Genomic DNA, 20,244 nt, shown 5'->3' with positions numbered 1-20,244 from the left:
CGGGTGGAACTCGACCACCGATGATGAAGCTAGCTAGAAAAATCTGGTAGAATTTGGTATTTTTAAAATACATCATCAAAATTTTATAAAGACATTTTAAACGTAAACGTATACGTTAAGAAATTAACGTATGACTTAAGGAATGTTTGACGGAGGGTAATTTTCGGGAGCCGTCTTTGGAATAAATCAGAACTAAAAGTTCACGAGCTATATATAGTGTAAACTGGTGACGTCATAATGTCAATTTCTTTCCATATGCGGAGAACAGTTGACACTGTCGAGTAGACGGAAATAACTCTTTCGCAACTGGGTTACGGGCGTCGCTTGAATTTGTTTGTATATAGCACTTATATGTACGCAATCACTATGTTTTTAAGTATTTCATTCGTTATGTTCTCTTTCAGTATCCGGCTTTATCTACTAAATCCTCCAACAAGCTTTTACATATACATTTTAACTGTAGCATTCTTGGTGGTCTTAAGTTCTATACTTAACAAATGGTATTATTCATTAACGTACTAGAAATTCGTTAAATATTTCTTGTCATTATAAATAATAATGATACAACCCTATATTAGCGTTTTCTTCATAGACGAGTAGGTGATCAGCCTTTCATGTGTGACACGTGTCGACTTTTCGTTTCCTCACAATGCTTGCCTCCACCGCAAGAGCTCGTAGCGCACATAGAAAGGATTCACGAACGCACCAACTCAAGGATGTAGGTCGCATGCCTTTCTTCCATACATGAACGCGCTAAAAGTAATGTTTTGTCTCTTTTCCGTAGATGAATCGTTTATGAATAATATAGTTAATTTAATATTAATAATTCAAATTGGTATTTACAGGAAGGCCTACGAACGCGACGTGTGGGAGGCTCGTTGTCGTTGTCTGAGGACGAAATTGATTCCGAGGCCGAAATGTATGATCCTTTGAATAAAAGGGGCGGGGCCAGGTGAGACCCGACTATGCACGATCTGTGCAAGGCCCTTTTTAAGTACGTGAGCGAGAGGGAGGCATGCGAGTGAAAGGGATGGATATGTTGTGTCGGTGCAGCTTTGAACAATTTTCTAGTGATGAATAGGTGATATTCATATCGTAGATAGATTTCACTGTTTTAACATGGATTTATAAAAAAATGTGATTCTTATAATTGCCGTTTCCTTAATACTAAAGGTAATAAATTCGGAAAACTGTATATAGAATAAATGTAATAAATATTTACTTCCGTCATAATATTTCTATAGTTTCAAATTGTAAAGGAAATTGTAGGCTTTTTTAGAAAGCGTTCGCAATGTAATGAGGCAGTTAATATTATGTATTTATTCATATAAAACAAAATTAAATTGTACTTATAATAATTAATTCCAAAGTGTACTGTGATTTAAACGCTGTAATTTTGCTTTTCATTATAATTACGTAAATGTACGTACGAGTACGTAATTGGTACGAATAACACTTTGATGGCCGGACAAATTAAATGTTTGACTTTTTAATACCTATAGTATTAAAAAGTCAAACATTGATCGAAGATTACTGCGTCACCATGGTTACCGTTTTTAACTAAACGTTAATAAGTCCGAAGTTACGGCAAGTAAACGCAAATTGGAATCTATTCGTAGCAATTACGATTTGTAATATAGAGACCCCGTATGCTCATTAAAATATAATAAAATATTTGTGGGTGTATATATTACAACTTTATAGAAAGTCTAAGGGTACCCTCAAAAGTAATGTTTTGTCCCGTTTCTTTACTTGCAAATGATAAAGACAAGACTAATTCATCGATAACAATAAAACTTGTTTTTTTAGCTATTTTGTATATTGGAATAGCCAATGTTTATTTTGATGATTTTTCCGTACTACGTTCCTATTTTCCATAGATATTGTATGGATTTTAAATACATATATGTTTCAAAATAATGAAAATTGCAACACAAAAGGGTTGAAGAAATATATTTTCAGTTTGAAAATATATTTTTCTTCATATTTTCTCAGGTAATGTTGACAATTTTGAGTACTACCCTCAGTTTTGTTGTTTATAATAAAATTACACGTATTGTGCCCTAAAGAATGCAGTCACAGTATAACGAGCTAGAATATTCTAGACATTGCTAGAAAATTCATAACTATATACTACTAGCTACTGTATGAGTATATATATTTTAAATTGTTTTGAATTATTTATTGAATGCTGTAAAACTCAAAAGTGTTATGTAAATAACGAAATAATTATGTTAAAAGTTTAACAAAAATCAAAATTTTGTTTGGAAAATGGCACGTACTTTGCAAGATCTAAAATTACGCACATATTAAGAGCGGGTTTAAGTGAACACGCTAACCATTGTTTTATATGTGAAATACATAGTTACTATGTAACACGGTTCCAACTTTCACGTTTTAAAACCGCCTCAAGTCCTGTAAATAACTTAGTATTGAAATAACTATAAAATCTCTTCCTTAAACAGTAATCTAGGCATATATTCCGAATCTATCTACAAATTTGATGGAGTAAACGACTTATCGTAAGAGTTTTCTAATAGCGAGCGATTTATTAAGTCGTGTTCTGCCGCGGTAGGACAGTAAGAAATCCTTCTCTGATATTTTAGATGTCGATCCCGCTCTTAGTAAAAAAGTACAAAAAAACATGTGTATGTACTTATGTACACGCGTTAGAAGTTATACTTCTGTCCTGTCTACTGTACGCCAAAGAACAAGATAAAAATCTTTTTAATTTTTTTATCTTTTGCCTTATTCTACGTTTGTAGAAAAAACGACACTAACAATAGACGAAAGATATTTAATACATTGAAAGTTTTATTATAGCGCGTTATTAAAAAAAAATATTTTAAAATATAGTCAATATTGCTAACTGCAGGGTGTCGGTTTTTTGTGACGATGTGCGCGTGCATCGTCTTTCTCATAATTTTTCCCTAACGCTCCAAAAGAAGTATAACTTCAAAAATGCTTCTATAAAACCAATCGTAAGCTACAAAATCAACTTTTACACATTCATCCAAGGTAGATAAAAAAAAATTAAATTAAATAAACTTGTACGTAGTTTGTTTGAATATAATATTCTCTAGCCTAGCCATTAGCGGAATACGGAGTAGATAACTTTTGCCAAAAAGGCATTTTACCAAATTTTGTGCTGCAACAAGGGTCGCCTTGAATCCATTATTTTAGCTCACATATGAAAATGCGCCCGGTAAAGATCATTATAAATTGATCCATCGGTGTAATTACCGTTTCATCTGAGTCTTTTAATTACAGCGTTGAAACTATTTGAGAGAAAGAGACGAAAGAGTGCAATTAGAATGATTCGTTTTTAGGTTTAGTCTTTAAAATAATTAGTGTTTGACTGATTTTAGATATAAGGCCACTAAAGGCAAAAAAGGCAACCAAATGTAACGCAGTGTGATTTTATTGTACTCTACCCAATAAACGCTTCAAAAGTTAGTGGTCTTTCATTTAATGATATCTTTTCAGGATTAATAATGATTGATGATGAGTATGACTTCAGTGTCCTAACGAAACCCTCAGGGAGTGATTTGAATCACGCCGGTTCAGATTTTTTCTTTTTATGTCCGAAATAAACTCTCGAGCAGGGAAGGAAAATATTGCAAAAAAACCGTGTGTTTAACAGACAAGACTAGTCCAAGACATTGCCTGAGGACTTGCATATTAAAAAAACTTATTAAAACATAGAGAACTGTTTTTGTATTTTTATTTACGATTATTTTCAAATCCCAAATAAATTATAGTTATTATTCAAGAACTTTGAGACTATCAACTAACTAAGTCATATACGGTTCGATTTCCAGGTGAAACAATACTTGAGAGGTACACTTTCAAAGTGATCATTGGAGCAGAGCATTTTTCTGCTCGCATACTCGCTCAATGTATTTTTGATGAGTTATTAATAATAAAACGCGTTTTAGCCATGTTCATTAGTATATTATTACAAATATACATCTTGAGCATCAAAGGCCTGATAAGTTGATAATTAACGAGCACTGCTATAAATTTAATAACAAATTTTTACTATTCGACTCTTCCTTTTAAGATACATTTTGATATAATTTAAGTCTAATGTTTATAAGGCTTCCAATTAATAGCGTATAACAATCTATCTTTAATTTCATGAATGCGTCGCAGGTAGCTGTGTACGTTAACAACATTGGCATTATCACCATAGTCATTCTTTATGGTTTCCACACCCTCAATACACATTGTCCTATAATTATGACCAGTTTCCAACCCGTAACTGGAGGTCTCGGTTGTACCGTCCCATTCCTCGTGCGTCCTTATCCGTATCAGCATCACCTTCCTGTCCCAATGGAATTTCATGTGGTTCCTTATATCCGGGCAGTCACATAAGTTTATCAATACCTGCATGGAGTTCAATTGTAACAAGGGTTTGTTTGGTTTATGACATAAATTTACAAGTGTTTTTGTTAAGTCCTGGCAAATTTCTTTCGCACGCCATTTCGAACGGGTTGTGAGCGTCGTATAACACATTAAACTTACTGCGCTGATTATAATTTCGACGCAAGAGTGACTCAGATACGGCCGCAGCACAAATATTAGGTCGTATTCATCAGCTAACGTCTTGCCGACTTCATGCTTGCATAACTGTGTCATACAGCCCATGGCGCCGCAAACGATTTTCGGATCGTCGTCTTCAAATAGCTTCAACATTATTTGGAAAGCGTTTGCTATCAATGCTCGCTGTTGATCTCTCTCTGTAAGATTTGCCAAAGATTTAAGGTGTAAAATTACTATACCTTTATGGTCGTTAATAACCATTTTTAATAAGTCCTCTATTATTCTCTTGTTCTTTAAAATCGTTTCAACCGAACATCGGTTATCAGTTAAAGTTTTAAGTGTTACTGCGGCTGCGTATCTGATTTCTTTACGATCTCGCAGTATGAGATGAAGGAGATTTGATATAATGACCGGTCGAGTCATAATTCTGTCTCTCCCTTGATGATAACTTGCAACGATGGTGAGAATCATACAGACCTTTTCTCGTATGACAGGGTCGGAGTTCTGCATTAAATCTATCAAGCGATATACTAAATGTATGCCAATCAAATAAATTGCGTCTTCTGTTATTTGTACCTTTAACAAATGATACAAGTAGAATCATTTTTTTGGTATATTTTAAAAGAGTTAAGTATACCAATTACCTAACGGTGAAAGAAGTCTAAAGAAGTTACATATATGAAGGTTATTCATACTTATTCATTAATGTCTACCTGATCGAGAACGCTATGTAACGCCTGAAGCTGTTTCAAATGATCCGGTGAGTGCAAATCTCTATTAATAAGTCTTAGGCCGTTTCGACCGAAACCCAGCCTTGCACGAGTTATGTCAACATGCGGCGCGTACAGTGAGGGTTGCATGGATTCCAGTCTTTGAGCTGGTGGCCGCTCTAATAAAAACATCGAAATTTCCACTTTAATATAATATTTATGCTAAACTAATGAACTTGATCATGTAAATAATAGTACACACATATTTACATCTAGTGATGGAACAACCAAATATGGTCCTTCGATTTCTGTTTTACTGAACTTTCGGCTTTTAGGCAACACTACTTTACTTGTGAAACAGCCGGAATACGAACGCATGACGTCACCGTTAGGTGGCATGCTTAACCACTACGTTAATACCGTCTAAAATTTAAGTTTTATAACAGAAATATTAATTATATTTGAAATTTACTTAAAACGAGTTCCTGGCATACCTGTATGTGGATCGAAATGTTTCCTCTCCATTGCCTGGTCAACAGCCTTATTCAAAACCCGTGGATTCATAGCACAAACCAGCTGGAGGTAAGAATTTTTGTGCGGACAGAACATTTTTAAATATATCCAAACGATTGTAAATAATAAAAATTTATGTAAATATTTATAAATTGCGTTGCGTCTTTGTCTGTCATAACGTTGTCATGGTTACCTATAATGAGCGTGGCATCTGTTGTGAAAGTTGTTTATATGAAAGTATACACCGTACGTAAGATTTTATGCCTTGTTAGTCATATCTTTATGGGACAATATTTTTTTCTTTTCTTTTAAATCGTGTGAGTTTTTGATATAGATACGTGACGCTGACACACGCACACGCTTAAACGCTGTAATATTTCTATGGTAATACCGCTTTATCCATTATTTATTCTAATTTTGATGAAAAATATATATTACACAAGCTATATGGTATATAAATATTAGGTACATAAATTAGGTATATAAATTAGGAAGTAGGTACGTATTTATTAAAAGCAAAAATAAGTGAATTGACGAAAAATTTAAAACTTTTAGGGTAACGCAAATATAACTGCATAAAAAAGCTTTCGCATGGTTTATAAACACAATTTACCACGCCTCAATACCCGAATATTTACTAGAGATGACGCATATTTTTACAAAGATCGGGCTGAATCTTCGTTTCCTCGGAATGTATCGAAAACTTTAGAACACACAATGCGCAAATATTCTTTTAGCTCTAAAAATAATGAACATACATCAGCCGAGTATTATTATACTCCAATGATGTATATCATAATATAGTTTCAAATTGTATTATAAAACACTTTTTAAGCTGACAGAAACCGTCATTATATGCGAAAAATTTATTGTAAAGATATCGTTAGGTACGTAATTGTACGCTCAAGGTGAACTTAACTTAGTTATCCTAGAATGTAAGTAAAGTCATTAGGTATTTGACAAGATAGTTTTCATTTGCGAGGGTAAGGTGGTCGGAACCCCTTCCGCCTGCACTTGGTGTCCACGATGAGCTGAGCCTGACGCTTCAAGTAGCATCTCGATGGGATATCCTCTTCTTCATCAGATACTGAAATAAGCAAAAGGCTTTTAAACAATGTATTTTAACGATAACTGTTTAATTAATACATTTTTAAGAATAAAGAACGATAAATAGATAGCAGTTATATATATAACCTAAAACTAAAGGTTGGACTGGTCATTTTGAGAGAATGGGAAAGATTGGTGTGTTAAAAAACCGACCGGCTGGCGACCCTTTAAAAGGTCCAAATATCGCCGAAAAGACGGCGTGGTGAAGGACCTAAGCAAGGAGGCCAAGACTCGGCAGCGGAATAAGTTCAAACTTTAACGAATAACGCATGAAACTTTTGTTAAAACTACAGGAAAATATTAAAAAGAAGTCAAAAGAATTCTTAATATTTTCCTTTATCTTTTTTGGAATATAATAAAAAGACCCGAAGAATACGTACCCATAACTTTTCCAGGTTCCTTCTGAACTAACTCCTTGTATGTTGGTACTATCTTGTCTGACTCCTTCTGAGAGCTGTGACTACGAGCGCTCATATTTGCCACAGACGGCGCACCGCTTGTCGTCTTTAAGATATGAAAAATATACATAAATATAGTATGTGAAGTGGTCTGCTAGGTTATATGCGCTCGTACATATTACACCTAGTAGGTAATTTTTAGATTTTATGTTATTCTAATATGAACGCTTAAGGTTTCAATTAAAATAAAAAATATATTCCGCACACTAAATTTTTACAGTATTACTTGATTTGTTTCACACCATTGATTTGCATGTCTTTTACTTTTTTAAGATTACAAAAAAACTGTTTTTGAATTTGTAAAAACAGTCTATTGTTATATATACAAGTATATTCTTATAAGGTCCCTGAATTAATCAATTGCTTTATTTCCTTTTTAAATGAGAACCTACAGATAGGTTAGGTACACATTTTCACACTATCAATGTGCAATGCGATGAATTGATAATAATTGTTCTAAATTTCTTATCGTGAGATTGTGATTAGATGCAGCGAAACCACAAAAAAATCGATTGACTGATACACTTTAATTACAGTAAAAATCTACATATATATTGATGTGTTATTATAATCAGGTTTAATTACAGAGCCGGTCTATTTCCTTTGTCAAAATAACACTAACAAAGTTCTTACACATTAAATTAATTGCGGTGAAGTATCCGACCACCATGCGACAACTTTATAGTTAGGGAGCTGGCGAGCAAAATTTCTATATGATCAGCACATGGCAGACGTTATTAATAGTGATAATTATACCCTAAGAAACACAAAGGACCTCGTCTGCCACCATGGTGACGCTGCGTTGTCAATTTACAGCGTTTCAAAAATGTTAAAAAAGGTGGGTGATATGTGCACATGTGTGCCTCTGGGGCTGGTGATCATAGTCATCCTGTAAACACAAAAATTCGTACAGGCAGACATCCAGGGCTCTGACTTTTGAAGGTTTCAATTTTTGAAGTTTTTTTTATGATTTAAAAATCTCTAGGTGTATGAAGTGCACACTTGGCAGATTGAAATTGTTCGATTAAAAACAATGAGAAGGACCACGGAAAGATAGTCTGCCAGCATGTTACATCTGCGTTCGCTATTGACAGCGTTTCAAAAATGTACAAAAATACTGCTATATTATCTCTCGTTCTCTCTCTCGACGTCTCGAAAGCGTGAGGCTTTGTACACAGCAGAGATTTCAGAGCGGGTTCTCCAAAACGCTCATCACTAGTTTTGCAGTATTTCGAGAAATTCGATTCTCCAAAGTTTTTCGAATGATTTTAGTGTGTGTAAGCGCTTATATACATAATATTTGAAGGTATCGGAGCGCCTTTGAGCAAAATGTGCAATTTGGAGGGCCCTTGATTCCGTGAATTTCATACAGTTATACACCTAAAAATCAGTGAGCAAAATGTCTGCCAAATGTTTTTTCGTATCCACGGATTGATAATGAATCGAATGGGCGCAGTGAGAACCGTGTGCAAATTACTTAGTAGAGCTTTTTACATTTTTACTACTCCATCCCATGATAATGCAGAGCCCTGAAAGTCTGCCTCTTCGATTTTCTTCATTTCCCAGATGCTTGTGACCATGAACCCCAGAGGCATACATGTGCAAATGATTTAATATCCCCCTTTTTTTAAACAACTTCAATCGGCTGTAACGCGAAAACGCAGCGACCTAGGACCTTAATTGACTGGACCAAATCAATTCGTACTGACGTAAACTGCAATCTACCTCGCTATGAAACTTGTGCAAATCATATACCTAAATGCTCACGAACTCCCTAACTATTATTTATAGTTACAAATTCTTCACCTGCACATATTGGATTTTAGTAGAAGCCTCTTCTCAAACAGGTTATCTCTTGACGATAATAAATTAATCATCTCAAAATCCGGTAAAAGTTGATAAAACATCATCGGATTATTATATTGGTTAAAAACAGTATCCATTTCCGGATATCTCGTAAGCATGTTCAATTCCGTATTAGAGTCCCCAAGGTATCGTGATATAATAGAATCTGCTTTTAATTGTTTTAGTTTATATTTCCTTAAATCTTCGTCTAAAGTAACTATATCAAAATCGAAAAAGGCGTCCTTATTTTGTTCTTGTGACTTTTCATCTAAGCATAGTACATTTTTAACAACTGTTGCTTTAAAATGAGCTCTAATTTTTAATTCATATTCTGGATGTAAACATGTCATCCATTTATCCTTGAAATAGGGATGAGCAAGTGCGGCATTCGCTAAAGCGAGATATAACGGCGATGGCACTTCCAAATAATCCGAGAATCGCGTTTCAAAGACTTCTAAATAGGTTTCAGCTATCTTTTTGCATAAAACAAATGGTACTTTGTTAAGTTTTATTAACTTATTCCGCAAAGACACTAAACATGGTAGAAACATACCGGGCTTAAAGCTGTCGTCCTGTATTTTATCAACGGCATCTGCAATTGGATTTAAACAACGCAAATATTCATCTATATATTTAAAATCATTGTCGTTTAAAGCGATTTTTAATTTTAATTCTTTATACAATTGAGGAATCTTATCTTGTATTGATAAAATTTGTTTTAAAGGATCATACAGAATACTCCAACTAAGTTTCGGTTTGCAAATAGTTCTGCCAGTAATTCTGTGTATTATTTTATCGAATTTTGGTTGACCAATGCAATTCCACAAATTGGTGCATTTTTCAATCACTTGGTTATGGACATCCTTGATTCTTGTTTCGGTATTTTGTGGTATACTTTTAACAGTAGTGGACGCAAGATTGCAATTTAATGTGGATTTTTTGGGTCCTGATGGTAACCGAAAAATATTCTCATCCGTGTATCTAATTATTGTATTTTCAATATCTAATGCAAAGTCCATAAACACATTAACTAAATTAGTAACATTTACACTGATTAAATTTTGGTGGTGGTCTATACCAAATTCAGCGTGAATTTCTTTGATATAATCATCCTGACTTTTAGTTCCAGTTGAAATTATCCGATATGCCAGTTTTTTTCTTTTAAGTTGTAAACTGGAATCTATCCAGTTTGCAGTGACTTCTAATGTTTTTTTAGTTGCTGGCCAATAAGTAACAGTTACTCTTACATTTTTTGCATTACTTAAATCATGTTTAATTGCTCTTATTTCGCGGTCATAGCAATCCTCGATCAAAATTGTCAAAATATTTTTGGGGATAAGATTCAGGCCTCTTTCGGTTATATTCAAACCGTTAAAGATCTTCTTAAAGAATGGATCGTTTATAACATCCAAAGAGATGTTTGAATTAATGAAAAATTTCAAAATATTTTCATTAAATTGTTCTTGTGTTATCTCACCAGGTTTGTATTTATTTTTACGTTTTGTCGTCGTCGAATTATCCTCGTCAGTTATATTTAAAACATATTCTTCGTTACTTCGTTTAAGATGATTAACCGCTCTGAAATCTGCTGATGATGCACCGCTGGAATACGTGGGACTTGTCGTCATTGCGATTAAGATACTGCTTAAATTATTTTACACAATATTACACCAGTTCTGGAGCTGGGTTTGATTGACTGATGTAAATCGCAAACGACTGCGGCACAAATTATTGTCAAGCTGATAGAAGATAATAGATACTTTAATGATTATATTTTATCTGATAACAATATATATATATATTTATAACAATATATTTCAGCAACAGCGAATACATTTTTTACTCTTTAAATGGCTTGTCATTTAATTACCAACTTTATTTAAGTAACTATAAATGTCGCTGTTTGTTTTGAATATTTTTTTTACGGAAGCAAGCATAGGACTCCAGGACCACTCCTTGAGGCTCAGACAGGAAATTATAAATAACTACATTTAATGTTTCATGAAATCGCCTTTTCCAAAGTCACAGGAAAGCCCGTAATCGTTTTATTCCTAATTAGTGGTTTGGGTGTATGCAGCGAAAAGCAGTCTTACTATTTTAAATAAAAGCTTTTTTGCCAATTGATTTTAATAAACGTAATGTATATTATATAGATTACACGCAAAGACAATTACATAGTCGCGTCGCTCTGATAAAAGCTGCAATGCCCAAATGATAGGCACCCTAACACATAATCGTGGAAAAGCTATGCGAACGGATAGTTTAGCAATTTCCAATAAGAAATGAAATAGTCTTGCAGCCTGCGAGGCACCAGGTTTTTCAGCATCTCAATGAATATAGTACTGTATAGTATAATAATAGATCTTCTGTGTTACTAAAATAAAATTTAATATTAATAAACTTACATTGGATGGTATAAAGACAACAGTGGAATTGTGTTTATCGCCGATCATTTCCACTTTAGCTTGGGCTTTCTCAAACCGTGTAGTTAGGACAACAAGTATTTCTTGAATATCGCAGGCTTCGGCTGTCCATTCAGGCATAGCTGGCTCTCCCACTACCTGGCAAGATAGAGAAAGGAACATTTTCTAGTAATTTCAATAAAACAATAAACGAAGAAAAATACGGCTGAATATAAGTCTTCTAACTTTGATTTAGTTCTCTTTGGAGGAGACTTTTGACCGCTAATTCAAGATTTAAGTTGGCACCTGATAGATAGGACCGGTGAACCAGAGCTGGTGTTTTTCGCTCAACGTACAAGTATCGCAATACCGCGAGGTAATGTTGCCAGCATTAAAGGTTTACCGTTAAATTGGTTTTACTTTTCTATTTATCCATTTATAAAACAATTAATATAAATTTTCGAGGAAGTGCACAAGTTTCTTTCTCCACAGATGCGGTGCTAGTTTTGGTTAAAAAAAGTATCAAAAGTGCGAAACGATGGCTCTAAAGATTTTATTAATGAATGATATACAGTAAACTTGGATCTATAGTAAGATTCAGAATCGAGATTATGCGCATGAATAATAACATGGTTTTACTTTGTTATTTGGTATCTACATAACATAGAATATTCACTTCCAAGATTGTTTTTCAAGTATACTTTAAAAGAAAATTTCCAGCAATACATCGCTCTGTTCCATTCTGTTGAGATCGCACAATATTGCTGCTAATATTCACAGAGGCGCGTAGTAATAAAAGTAACGATATAAATCTTACTCATGGTTCCTTGATTATTATTTTATAGGCAAGCAGGAGAGCTGCCTTCTGCGCGATCTTAGATATGGGTTCCTGTTGTACGGGCGAATAACACGAATCACACACATCACTTAAAACTTAAAGTTAACTATAAACCAAAATCAATTCGAGGCGGGAATGTGATCACCCCCTGCCCTCCCCATTCATGGGTTCCCACCCCAGATTAAGATACTTATTAAATTTTTTGTATTGTTCAGAAGTATGCTTACATCCAGCATCTTGCATAGATCGTACAACAACCTCTTCATTTCAAGAAGAAATGATTCCAGCCCTTCCAGCTCCTTCTGAATTAAATCGTGTGCTTCCTCCTCTTCTTTTATTTCCGCTTTTAGATTTTGGATTTCATCTTGACCTCTGTGTGAGAATAAAAATAAATATTTTTTAAAGAGCTTTTAATTCTTAAATATTATTATTTTTTCTATAATATTGATCGCTTCCATGGCTGACTCGGTAAGCTTGAAGGTTAGACTGCAAGGTTTATTATTTATTCACAAAAACACATCACATTAGCTTAGTACTCTAAGGATATATCAGTGCAAAGCCAATAAGATAATGTCAAAATTGAAATAAATACATATTGTATATCTTAGAGAATGCTGGGATTATCAGGAAATGTTCTGATCGAGTCAAGTTACCTTTGATTTTTATTGTTGCTTTGGTAATCATTGAGGTTCCTTCTATTGATTTTAAGAATCATATTTTTAAATTAGATTTGTTTTGTTATTAATTAATTGTTTCATAGTTTAGAATCATTACGTAACGAATAAAAGTACGATTATTGTTACGGCCAATCAGAGCAGAGCAATGCCTCTCAAATGCATTTATTGTATAAATACCACCCAAAATTACGTACTCATCTTTATCCTTAACGGAAGCGAACTTGTATCCTTCTAGTTCAGCCATGAGAGCAGTTTGAGTTTCCTCCAGCTGCAACTTTTCCTGCTCCGTGGTCTGCTGCAGGTAACCAAGGCGGGTGCTGGTTTCCCGTTGCCCACGGAACCTGTCAAACACCTGCTCAGGTTCTGTGACACCTAGAGAGAGCATAGGAGTAGGTGTTAAAGTAAAATTAATTGTAAAGCGTTTTAGATAAAATTAGCAACTTCAAGAACCTAGACAGACGATTAGACACAATACCAACATATGATAAATACGATGTGGCCTACTGGAGGGCCCGGTTAAATGAACCCATATTTAACTGTCTAGAGCAGATATATGAGGGCAAGGAGTTCCACTCCTTTGCGGTTTTTACAAGAAACGACCATCCAAATCGTGCTGTGCAGCATCTGGGTATGCTGCTTGCAAGGGGGTTAATGGAATCAGGTTGTGTAGTTCCATAGAGCATTCGCCGAATTATCCTTACTTACCAGTAAGTTTCATCAACTTTTGAAAAATATCCTCCATCTGTTGGGCGGGTGATGTTTCTTCAGCCACTGGTTCGCCTTCCATAGACCCAGTGGAATCCTGACGTACTGGACGTACTGAAAATAATTAAAATTAAAATTGTTACAACACTCCAAACTTGATGTAGATAAAAAATATCCAAACAAAACACCTAATCTTCTCGGATTGTTCATGTTCGCGCTTCTTATTAAGATTTCGATTTTGCGTATCGTTCTAATGCTCCAGGTGAAACGTTTTTTTTTTGCTGGAATATGTGCAAAATCAAACAAATATATAAGCAATTTTTTTTGTTTCAAGTCCAGTTGGTACAGATACAAATGCTGAATCTTTAGATGTACCTTGAATGAGATGATAATGATTGAGAATGATTTCGAGTCGGCTAAAGGACACGCAGTAGACGTCATCCCTTAAAATTAACTTCTGGACCAGTGGAGAAAATTTTTGAGAAGCAAGTAAATTCTTACCAGCTGGTGGAAATATCCTTTTCTCCAATTTTTCCAGTTCTCGCCTCCTCTCCTCAAACCGCTGTGCGTAGTAGGCTCTTTCTGCGGCCCGAACGTGCTCTGCGTCATGAGCGCGAGCTGCCTCTGCTGCCGTTGCTGCTGTTGCACGTAAACGCATCGCTGCTGCTTCATCTCGAACCAACTGTAAAATATTAAGAGGAAAATCCTTTTTATTTATTTAAAAACACTTAGTAGTAATTATACAGAAATATATAATAATAAACATGATTAAATAAAGAAAGGGCATATGTCGGCCTTAACTCTATCGAGCGATCACTTGCAGGCAACCTCTGTGAATAAAATAAAATTAGATAAGGTAAGCAAGAAGTACAAAATTACATAAGACCTATAGTTATAGGACTAAACTAATGGAACAATACAAAGACTTTAAAACATATAATAAACAGTGAACAATAACAAAACAAGGACATTAATCTCAATTTTAGATCAGTTATTACGAAAGTTAGTGAAACGATTATAGATAAGTTTTCTATACACCAAATAGAAAAACATGAAAATTATTGGCAATTACGGTATTTTTTAAAATTCAGAATTGGACAGATTGTTTGACCACCATCCCACCCGACGTTAAGTTATATGCGGCCTATTAGAGGGCACTCCTATCCAGAATATGCATATTTGATCGTCGCTTATTTGTCTAACCTTCTGAATTTTCTAGAATAATTACTAGCATACCTTCAATTTCGTAATTTCTTCATTCTGCTTCTCAAGAAGTTCTTCGATTTTGGCGAGAGAGCTTTCAAACCTCACCGAGTCTTCTATAAGTGCTTGTCTGGAATAGGTATTTGTCTGTGATATATCGGTAGAAATAATATACGATATTTATTACAATTTAATATTTTAATTTAACTTGTGATGTGATGGGTGAATACTACATATATGAATTTAAGAATACATTATATTATAGATTAAATAGAAATTACTTTAATTTTTTTAAATGTAATGCAACTTTTTAAGTATATATTTAGAATAATTAGGAGTATGAGCAATTCGCCTAGAAACTTCAGCGTGCTACTCTCATCTCTGAGGTCGCAGGTTCGATCACCAGCTGTGCACCATTGGACCTTCTTTCTATGTGCGCATTTAACATTCGCTCCAACGGTGAAGGAAAACATCGTGACGAAACCGGCTTGCCTTAGACCCAAAATGTCGACGTCGTGTATTAGGCACAGAAGGCTCATCACCTCTCTGCCTATTAGATTGACATATGATTATGAAAAAGATATAGAATAATTAGGGGTCACAAGCGGACATGGATTCATTTTCTTAGCTAAACTAAAATCCGATGTTTTAAACACGGAAATATATACTAAAAAAGTAATCATAATCCGTCCGGAGTCACACTTAGAACTAAGTCTCGTTTCTGAAGCTTTTCCTTAATACCTAGGCTCTGGTAGGACGACAAAATCGTGACTTGACTTCTTAAAAGGCCGGCACCGCACTCGCGAGCCCTCTGGAATTGAACGGCGGTATCACTTAACATCCGGTGAGCCTCCTAACCGTTTGCCCCCTGTTATATAAAAAAATACTTGTATGCAAAATTCTTACCGTATAGAAGCATACTTCTTCTTGACCAACTCAGCTTCAGTCCATTGGATCAAGACAGTGTGGATCTCGTTCTCCAAGTGGGAGATATGCTGAATATAATGTATAATTTAAATTAGTGGGTTTTAGGAAATGCGACGATAGCCGAGCCGAAATGGTAAGACAGAAATTTGGTCATTTTCTTATTTTATTACAATATCAAATGTACTAGTAGTTTACAAAGTGTCCTGACTAGTTCAGGACATATAAACACATGCATTTTAATGACGTAACTATGACAATATGTCATAATTATTATATTATATACTCAAATTTTTTCTACGAGCAAGACGTTAAACAAGATATAAGATTTGGAACTACGCACTTGTGCAGGGGTATTTCATATTATACGACATTTTGTAGTAACTTAAATCATCTAGAAGCACTCGTAATGTTACAAAAATTGTGTTAACATAAAAAAATACATCAATTAGGCAACATGTATACTATATAACCAAAACCAAAATAGGATTACGATATCGTCGAATTCAGTGATCAAAGTTAAAGGACGCGGAATTACGCCCTTAACCGTTCCAATTATTTTACATCACCTTACGAGACCTCGTTGTCATTTTTGACTTGACCAAATCACTCTTAGTGCTTTCAATCAGCAACTTCTCGTATTCTTTCTCCGACTCTTTTAATTTCTTCTTTTTACTCCCAATCTCGTATTTAAGGAGGTCCAAGATTTTTCTCTGTTCTATTACTTTTAAATCGAGGTTGTGGATGACCTTGAAAAATAATTAAGAAATGGTCAGATATATTAATGAAACAAAAACACGGTAGATTGGTTCCGCGTTATAGGAAGGCGTTGTACGAGTATTACGCGCTTATGTCACCACATATAACGCGTTATGTACAAACGATTTACGTTTAATTTTTCCTCGTTAAATAGGATTTAAGAAGTAAGAATATTAAGAAAATACCAAATAATATATATATCAATATAAACGGCTGGACAGACTTCAATATTTTTCTTATACGCGTTTGGGTGGCTGGCCTTGAATGGTATAGATTCACTAATCAGCCCAGCAGATGGCGCTACAGTCAGTTATTTATCTATACAGCATATTTATCTTCATGTGCATGTGTTCGTAACTAAACTCCTAATTGTATGGACAAATTTTTTGTGTGTTCAAGCGGAGACGAGAATGATATTCTTACGTCTTTCTCGGCTCGCCTCGACCGTCAATTAGTTCTGATATCAATGGCAAAGGGTAACTGCCACGCACGGTATTATGTTTATGTTTAAAGAACTTTATTTCTTATTACAAAATTATATTTTATTTACATGAGAAACTTAATATTATGTATATACGAGCGAGATACACGTCCCAATTTTAGTCCACTACATTCACTTTGACTGGCGAATTTTAGATGGCAACTGATTAAACAGTTGCACACCCTCAGACGACGAATCGACCTCTTCAAATAATTTGTGCGCGGCTTCGGCATTAGAATTAAGTTCCCGATAATCAACGCAAAGACGGTCGGACCCGTCTTCTTAATGAGCAACGCAGGGCTAGTAAAAGGCGAAGAGGTCTTACGAACTATGCCTTTTCGTTCCAAATCAGCAATAATCTCACGTGTTACGTTACGTTCAGAAGCAGCCACGGATCATACTGATGTCGTATAATTTTGTTAGGATTTTATAGCTTAATTTGCATCGTTCCTGTTTTGACGGTAGTTCTGGAATTTCCATTATATTTTGTCACAATAGCCCATAGTCTTTCAATATCATTGGGCTCGGTGAAGTCGGTGTTCATTTTCTCCAACTCTGATTTATGCTTAAAGTACACGCATTTATACTAGCATCATAACACAATCGCTATTAAGAGTGAACATCAAACCACGTGTTTTAAATATCTCTTTACCCAAGATTACGTCATACTCGAGCAAAATATGTGAATCAACAATGACAAACTTTATTTGGTATGGAACCCATCAAACTCAGCAATAGTAGTCGTCTCACGAAACAAAAAAAAAAGAATAAGAAAATTTCTTCTTTAATCATTCTGACACACATTTTGGACCACTGTTAATCCGTGCTTGCAAAGAATAACTGCCTATCCAAATTACGATTACAGGATGTACAAACATTGTTCGATTTTGATTGTTACTTAGAATCTTTTAATTTTTGTTCTCGTTGTTTTGTAAAACAAGAAGATTCAGAATGTCCAAGTTTGTGGCAATAAGAACATCGTGTAATTATTGGCTGTTCACTAGATTTATCAACAGACGTGCGAGGTGGGTACCCTCACATTTTTATTACATAATGTCTTACCGTATTATTATAATTCCAATGATGTAGTAATTCCAATCATTAGAATAATACGAATATTTATGTCAACAAATAAATATAGAATTTGCTAGCATATTTAAACAAAAAGCTGTTAGTTTAACCAGGTATTTCCGTTAGTCGAAAAAAATTGTATGATCTTTATTATGAAAAGTGTATTTCTTTATTTACGTTTATAAATTTTGTCAGACTTTATTCAAAAATATTTTAAAAAGAAAAATATTTTAAGAAGTGCGCTAACTTCAACGAAAAACGGCCAAATGAAGTTGACACTGTTTGATATTATTTGTATATTAAAATACTTTACCTCATCAACAGTTTTGTTCCCAATTGGACACACGTCGTTCAAGTATTTCTTCACGTTTGCGTTTTCACCACTCAAAACTTGCTGAGATTCACGTAATTCATTTAATCGTAATTTTATTTCTTTCTTTAAGGATTCAATCAATTCGCTGTTCCGTTTTTTCTCGGCTTCAAATTCTTCGTAATAAGACTTTCTTTGACCGTCTAAAATAATATCCAAATACGATTTTGAAATGATTACCATGATTAAATGATTAACGGATAAATACATTACATTATATACATAATAATTTATATTTATTTAAACCATGTTTAGTCTTAAATCTTTATTCGAAAGTTTCTATAACAATTTTATTATACTATAATAATTTGAAGCTTGAAAACAAATTTTACAATTAATAGTTATGTCTTATATGTTAAGGAGATGTTAAAGGGACTCCTTTTATAATATATTTTAGTTACTATATTTTAAGGTTAGGTATTGTTTTTTGTTATATTAATTTATGTTAGCTGTAAGGTTACTTATAAGTATCCTGCTATGGATATCAGATGAGCTCAGTCTTAAAAAGATATTTAAAAATCTTCTGTTTTATCATTTTTCTTCTGCCTTGTTATTAGCTACTATATATATTAATTGTGACTCAATTAACCTTGGGTTTAGCTTTTACATTTTTGTTTATACATATTATTATTTATATTTTTTCTTTAGATTTTACCATATTTAATTTGAGTTATAGTTACACGTTATTTTGAAAAAAAAAAATTGTTAATTAATTATGTACTTCTTGTACTTTACCCTCTGTAGGCGTTTCTTGTTTTTATTGTTCCACATTAGGGTTGCCTGGAAGAAGTCGCTTGTTAGCGATAAGGCCGCCCGTTGCCTAATAACTTATATAACCTGCTTTTTTTGTTATTTTATAAGTATGATTTTGTATATTATGGTAACGAAGTGTAAATAAATAAATACTTTATATATGCCTAATTGTAATTTATGTTTCAAATTATATATGTATATGTATATTAAGTGTAAATATCTATGATACAATCAAAATTATAAATGGCGCCAAAAAACATCGCGCAGGCGCTAGTGAAGGGAAAATTAACAATGTATGTACAGTATACACCTTCAATTTAGTCTACTACATATATTTTTTGGTTATAAGTTATAACATTATGAAAACAAAAAATAAGAAGAAAATGTTAACTACAATCTTATTTACCTGACAGTTGTATCTTCTTTTTGATTTCAAATATTTTCGTATTTATTGTCGTCAAACGATCCTCCGTTTCGATTTCGAACGGATGTTTTTTATAACACAACGCCATTTTATACACCGAGTCTAAATATATAATAAATTATGTTTATTAAAAGCATTTACATTCACAATAGAAATATATGACTTAACTACTTACAACGGGTATTGATCAAATAAATGATAATCACAGATTGGCAACGGCAGATAAAATGAGGTTCCCTTGATTTGTATATACCTACTACCTATTATAATTTATAATTATTAAAATGAAATGTAATGATTAATAGCATCGTTATTCATCGCAATTATAACTATTCAACCCTTCGTTTCGAGCATTACCGCCATCTCTGTCATTTCGGCTGAACTACGTCAAAAGCTCTACACTGGTTGAGTTCCAAACGATGTTGAATTGCTTGATTTCTATATCGATTCAACATTCCT

The 20,244-nt window shown here is 33.9% G+C and overlaps 3 protein-coding genes across 12 annotated transcripts in view; 1 reads left to right on the top strand and 2 right to left on the bottom strand.

The window, feature by feature from the left end:
- LOC123713548 (neuropathy target esterase sws) overlaps positions 1-3,456 on the top strand; it is a 36,493-nt gene extending 33,037 nt beyond the window's left edge. For 5 of the 7 annotated variants that reach the window (XM_045669292.1, XM_045672617.1, XM_045671821.1 and 2 more), the window contains one exon: positions 846-3,456. In XM_045669292.1, coding sequence (XP_045525248.1) covers positions 846-956 — 111 coding nt within the window. In that variant the 3' untranslated portion in view covers positions 957-3,456. The remainder of the gene's footprint in view (positions 1-845) is intronic. The other 2 variants (XM_045670983.1, XM_045670159.1) reach the window with 2 other exon arrangements.
- A 476-nt stretch (positions 3,457-3,932) lies between these two features.
- On the bottom strand, positions 3,933-6,175 carry LOC123713044. Of its 2 annotated transcripts, XM_045666531.1 has the most exons (3): positions 5,750-6,175; positions 5,259-5,434; positions 3,933-5,121 (listed from the first exon to the last, which is right to left on the bottom strand). In XM_045666531.1, exons 1-3 carry the CDS (start codon positions 5,862-5,864, stop codon positions 4,087-4,089), a joined length of 1,326 nt encoding a protein of 441 aa, XP_045522487.1. In that variant the 5' UTR covers positions 5,865-6,175; the 3' UTR covers positions 3,933-4,086. The 2 variants fall into 2 exon arrangements, with proteins under 2 accessions (XP_045522487.1, XP_045522495.1); XM_045666539.1 differs by lacking the exon at positions 5,259-5,434 and having other exon boundaries at positions 5,750-5,882.
- Positions 6,176-6,212: 37 nt separating this feature from the next.
- Positions 6,213-20,017, bottom strand: LOC123713027 (unconventional myosin-Vc). Of its 3 annotated transcripts, XM_045666511.1 has the most exons (13): positions 19,961-20,017; positions 19,768-19,887; positions 18,552-18,751; positions 16,497-16,676; positions 15,910-15,998; positions 15,037-15,133; positions 14,302-14,482; positions 13,801-13,914; positions 13,290-13,467; positions 12,646-12,790; positions 11,584-11,739; positions 7,256-7,379; positions 6,213-6,855 (listed from the first exon to the last, which is right to left on the bottom strand). In XM_045666511.1, the coding sequence occupies exons 2-13, from the start codon at positions 19,871-19,873 to the stop codon at positions 6,740-6,742; spliced, it is 1,686 nt and encodes a 561-aa protein (XP_045522467.1). In that variant the 5' UTR covers positions 19,874-19,887; positions 19,961-20,017; the 3' UTR covers positions 6,213-6,739. The 3 variants fall into 3 exon arrangements, with proteins under 3 accessions (XP_045522467.1, XP_045522475.1, XP_045522459.1); XM_045666519.1 differs by lacking the exon at positions 16,497-16,676; XM_045666503.1 differs by lacking the exons at positions 6,213-6,855; positions 11,584-11,739; positions 12,646-12,790; ... (7 more) ...; positions 19,768-19,887; positions 19,961-20,017 and adding an exon at positions 9,140-10,878 and having other exon boundaries at positions 7,280-7,379.
- Between the last annotated feature and the right edge of the window lie 227 nt (positions 20,018-20,244).

Source organism: Pieris brassicae, chromosome 1 (genome assembly GCF_905147105.1).
Source record: "Pieris brassicae chromosome 1, ilPieBrab1.1, whole genome shotgun sequence".
NCBI classification, from domain to species: domain Eukaryota; kingdom Metazoa; phylum Arthropoda; class Insecta; order Lepidoptera; family Pieridae; genus Pieris; species Pieris brassicae.
The sequence above is the reverse complement of the archived record's forward strand: the minus strand, read 5'-3'. Positions and strand labels throughout refer to the sequence as shown.

Excerpts from the sequence above, each read along its gene's own strand:
- LOC123713027 (XM_045666503.1), bottom strand. The coding sequence starts at position 10,806 with ATGACGACAAGTCCCACGTATTCCAGCGGTGCATCATCAGCAGATTTC. Across the intron at positions 7,380-9,139 it reads CTAAAATCCAATATGTGCAG|ACGACAAGCGGTGCGCCGTC; the intron begins GTGAAGAATTTG and ends CATATCTTAAAG.
- LOC123713044 (XM_045666531.1), bottom strand. The coding sequence starts at position 5,864 with ATGTTCTGTCCGCACAAAAATTCTTACCTCCAGCTGGTTTGTGCTATG. Across the intron at positions 5,435-5,749 it reads ACATTTCGATCCACATACAG|AGCGGCCACCAGCTCAAAGA; the intron begins GTATGCCAGGAA and ends TGTTTTTATTAG. Across the intron at positions 5,122-5,258 it reads TACATAGCGTTCTCGATCAG|GTACAAATAACAGAAGACGC; the intron begins GTAGACATTAAT and ends CATTTGTTAAAG.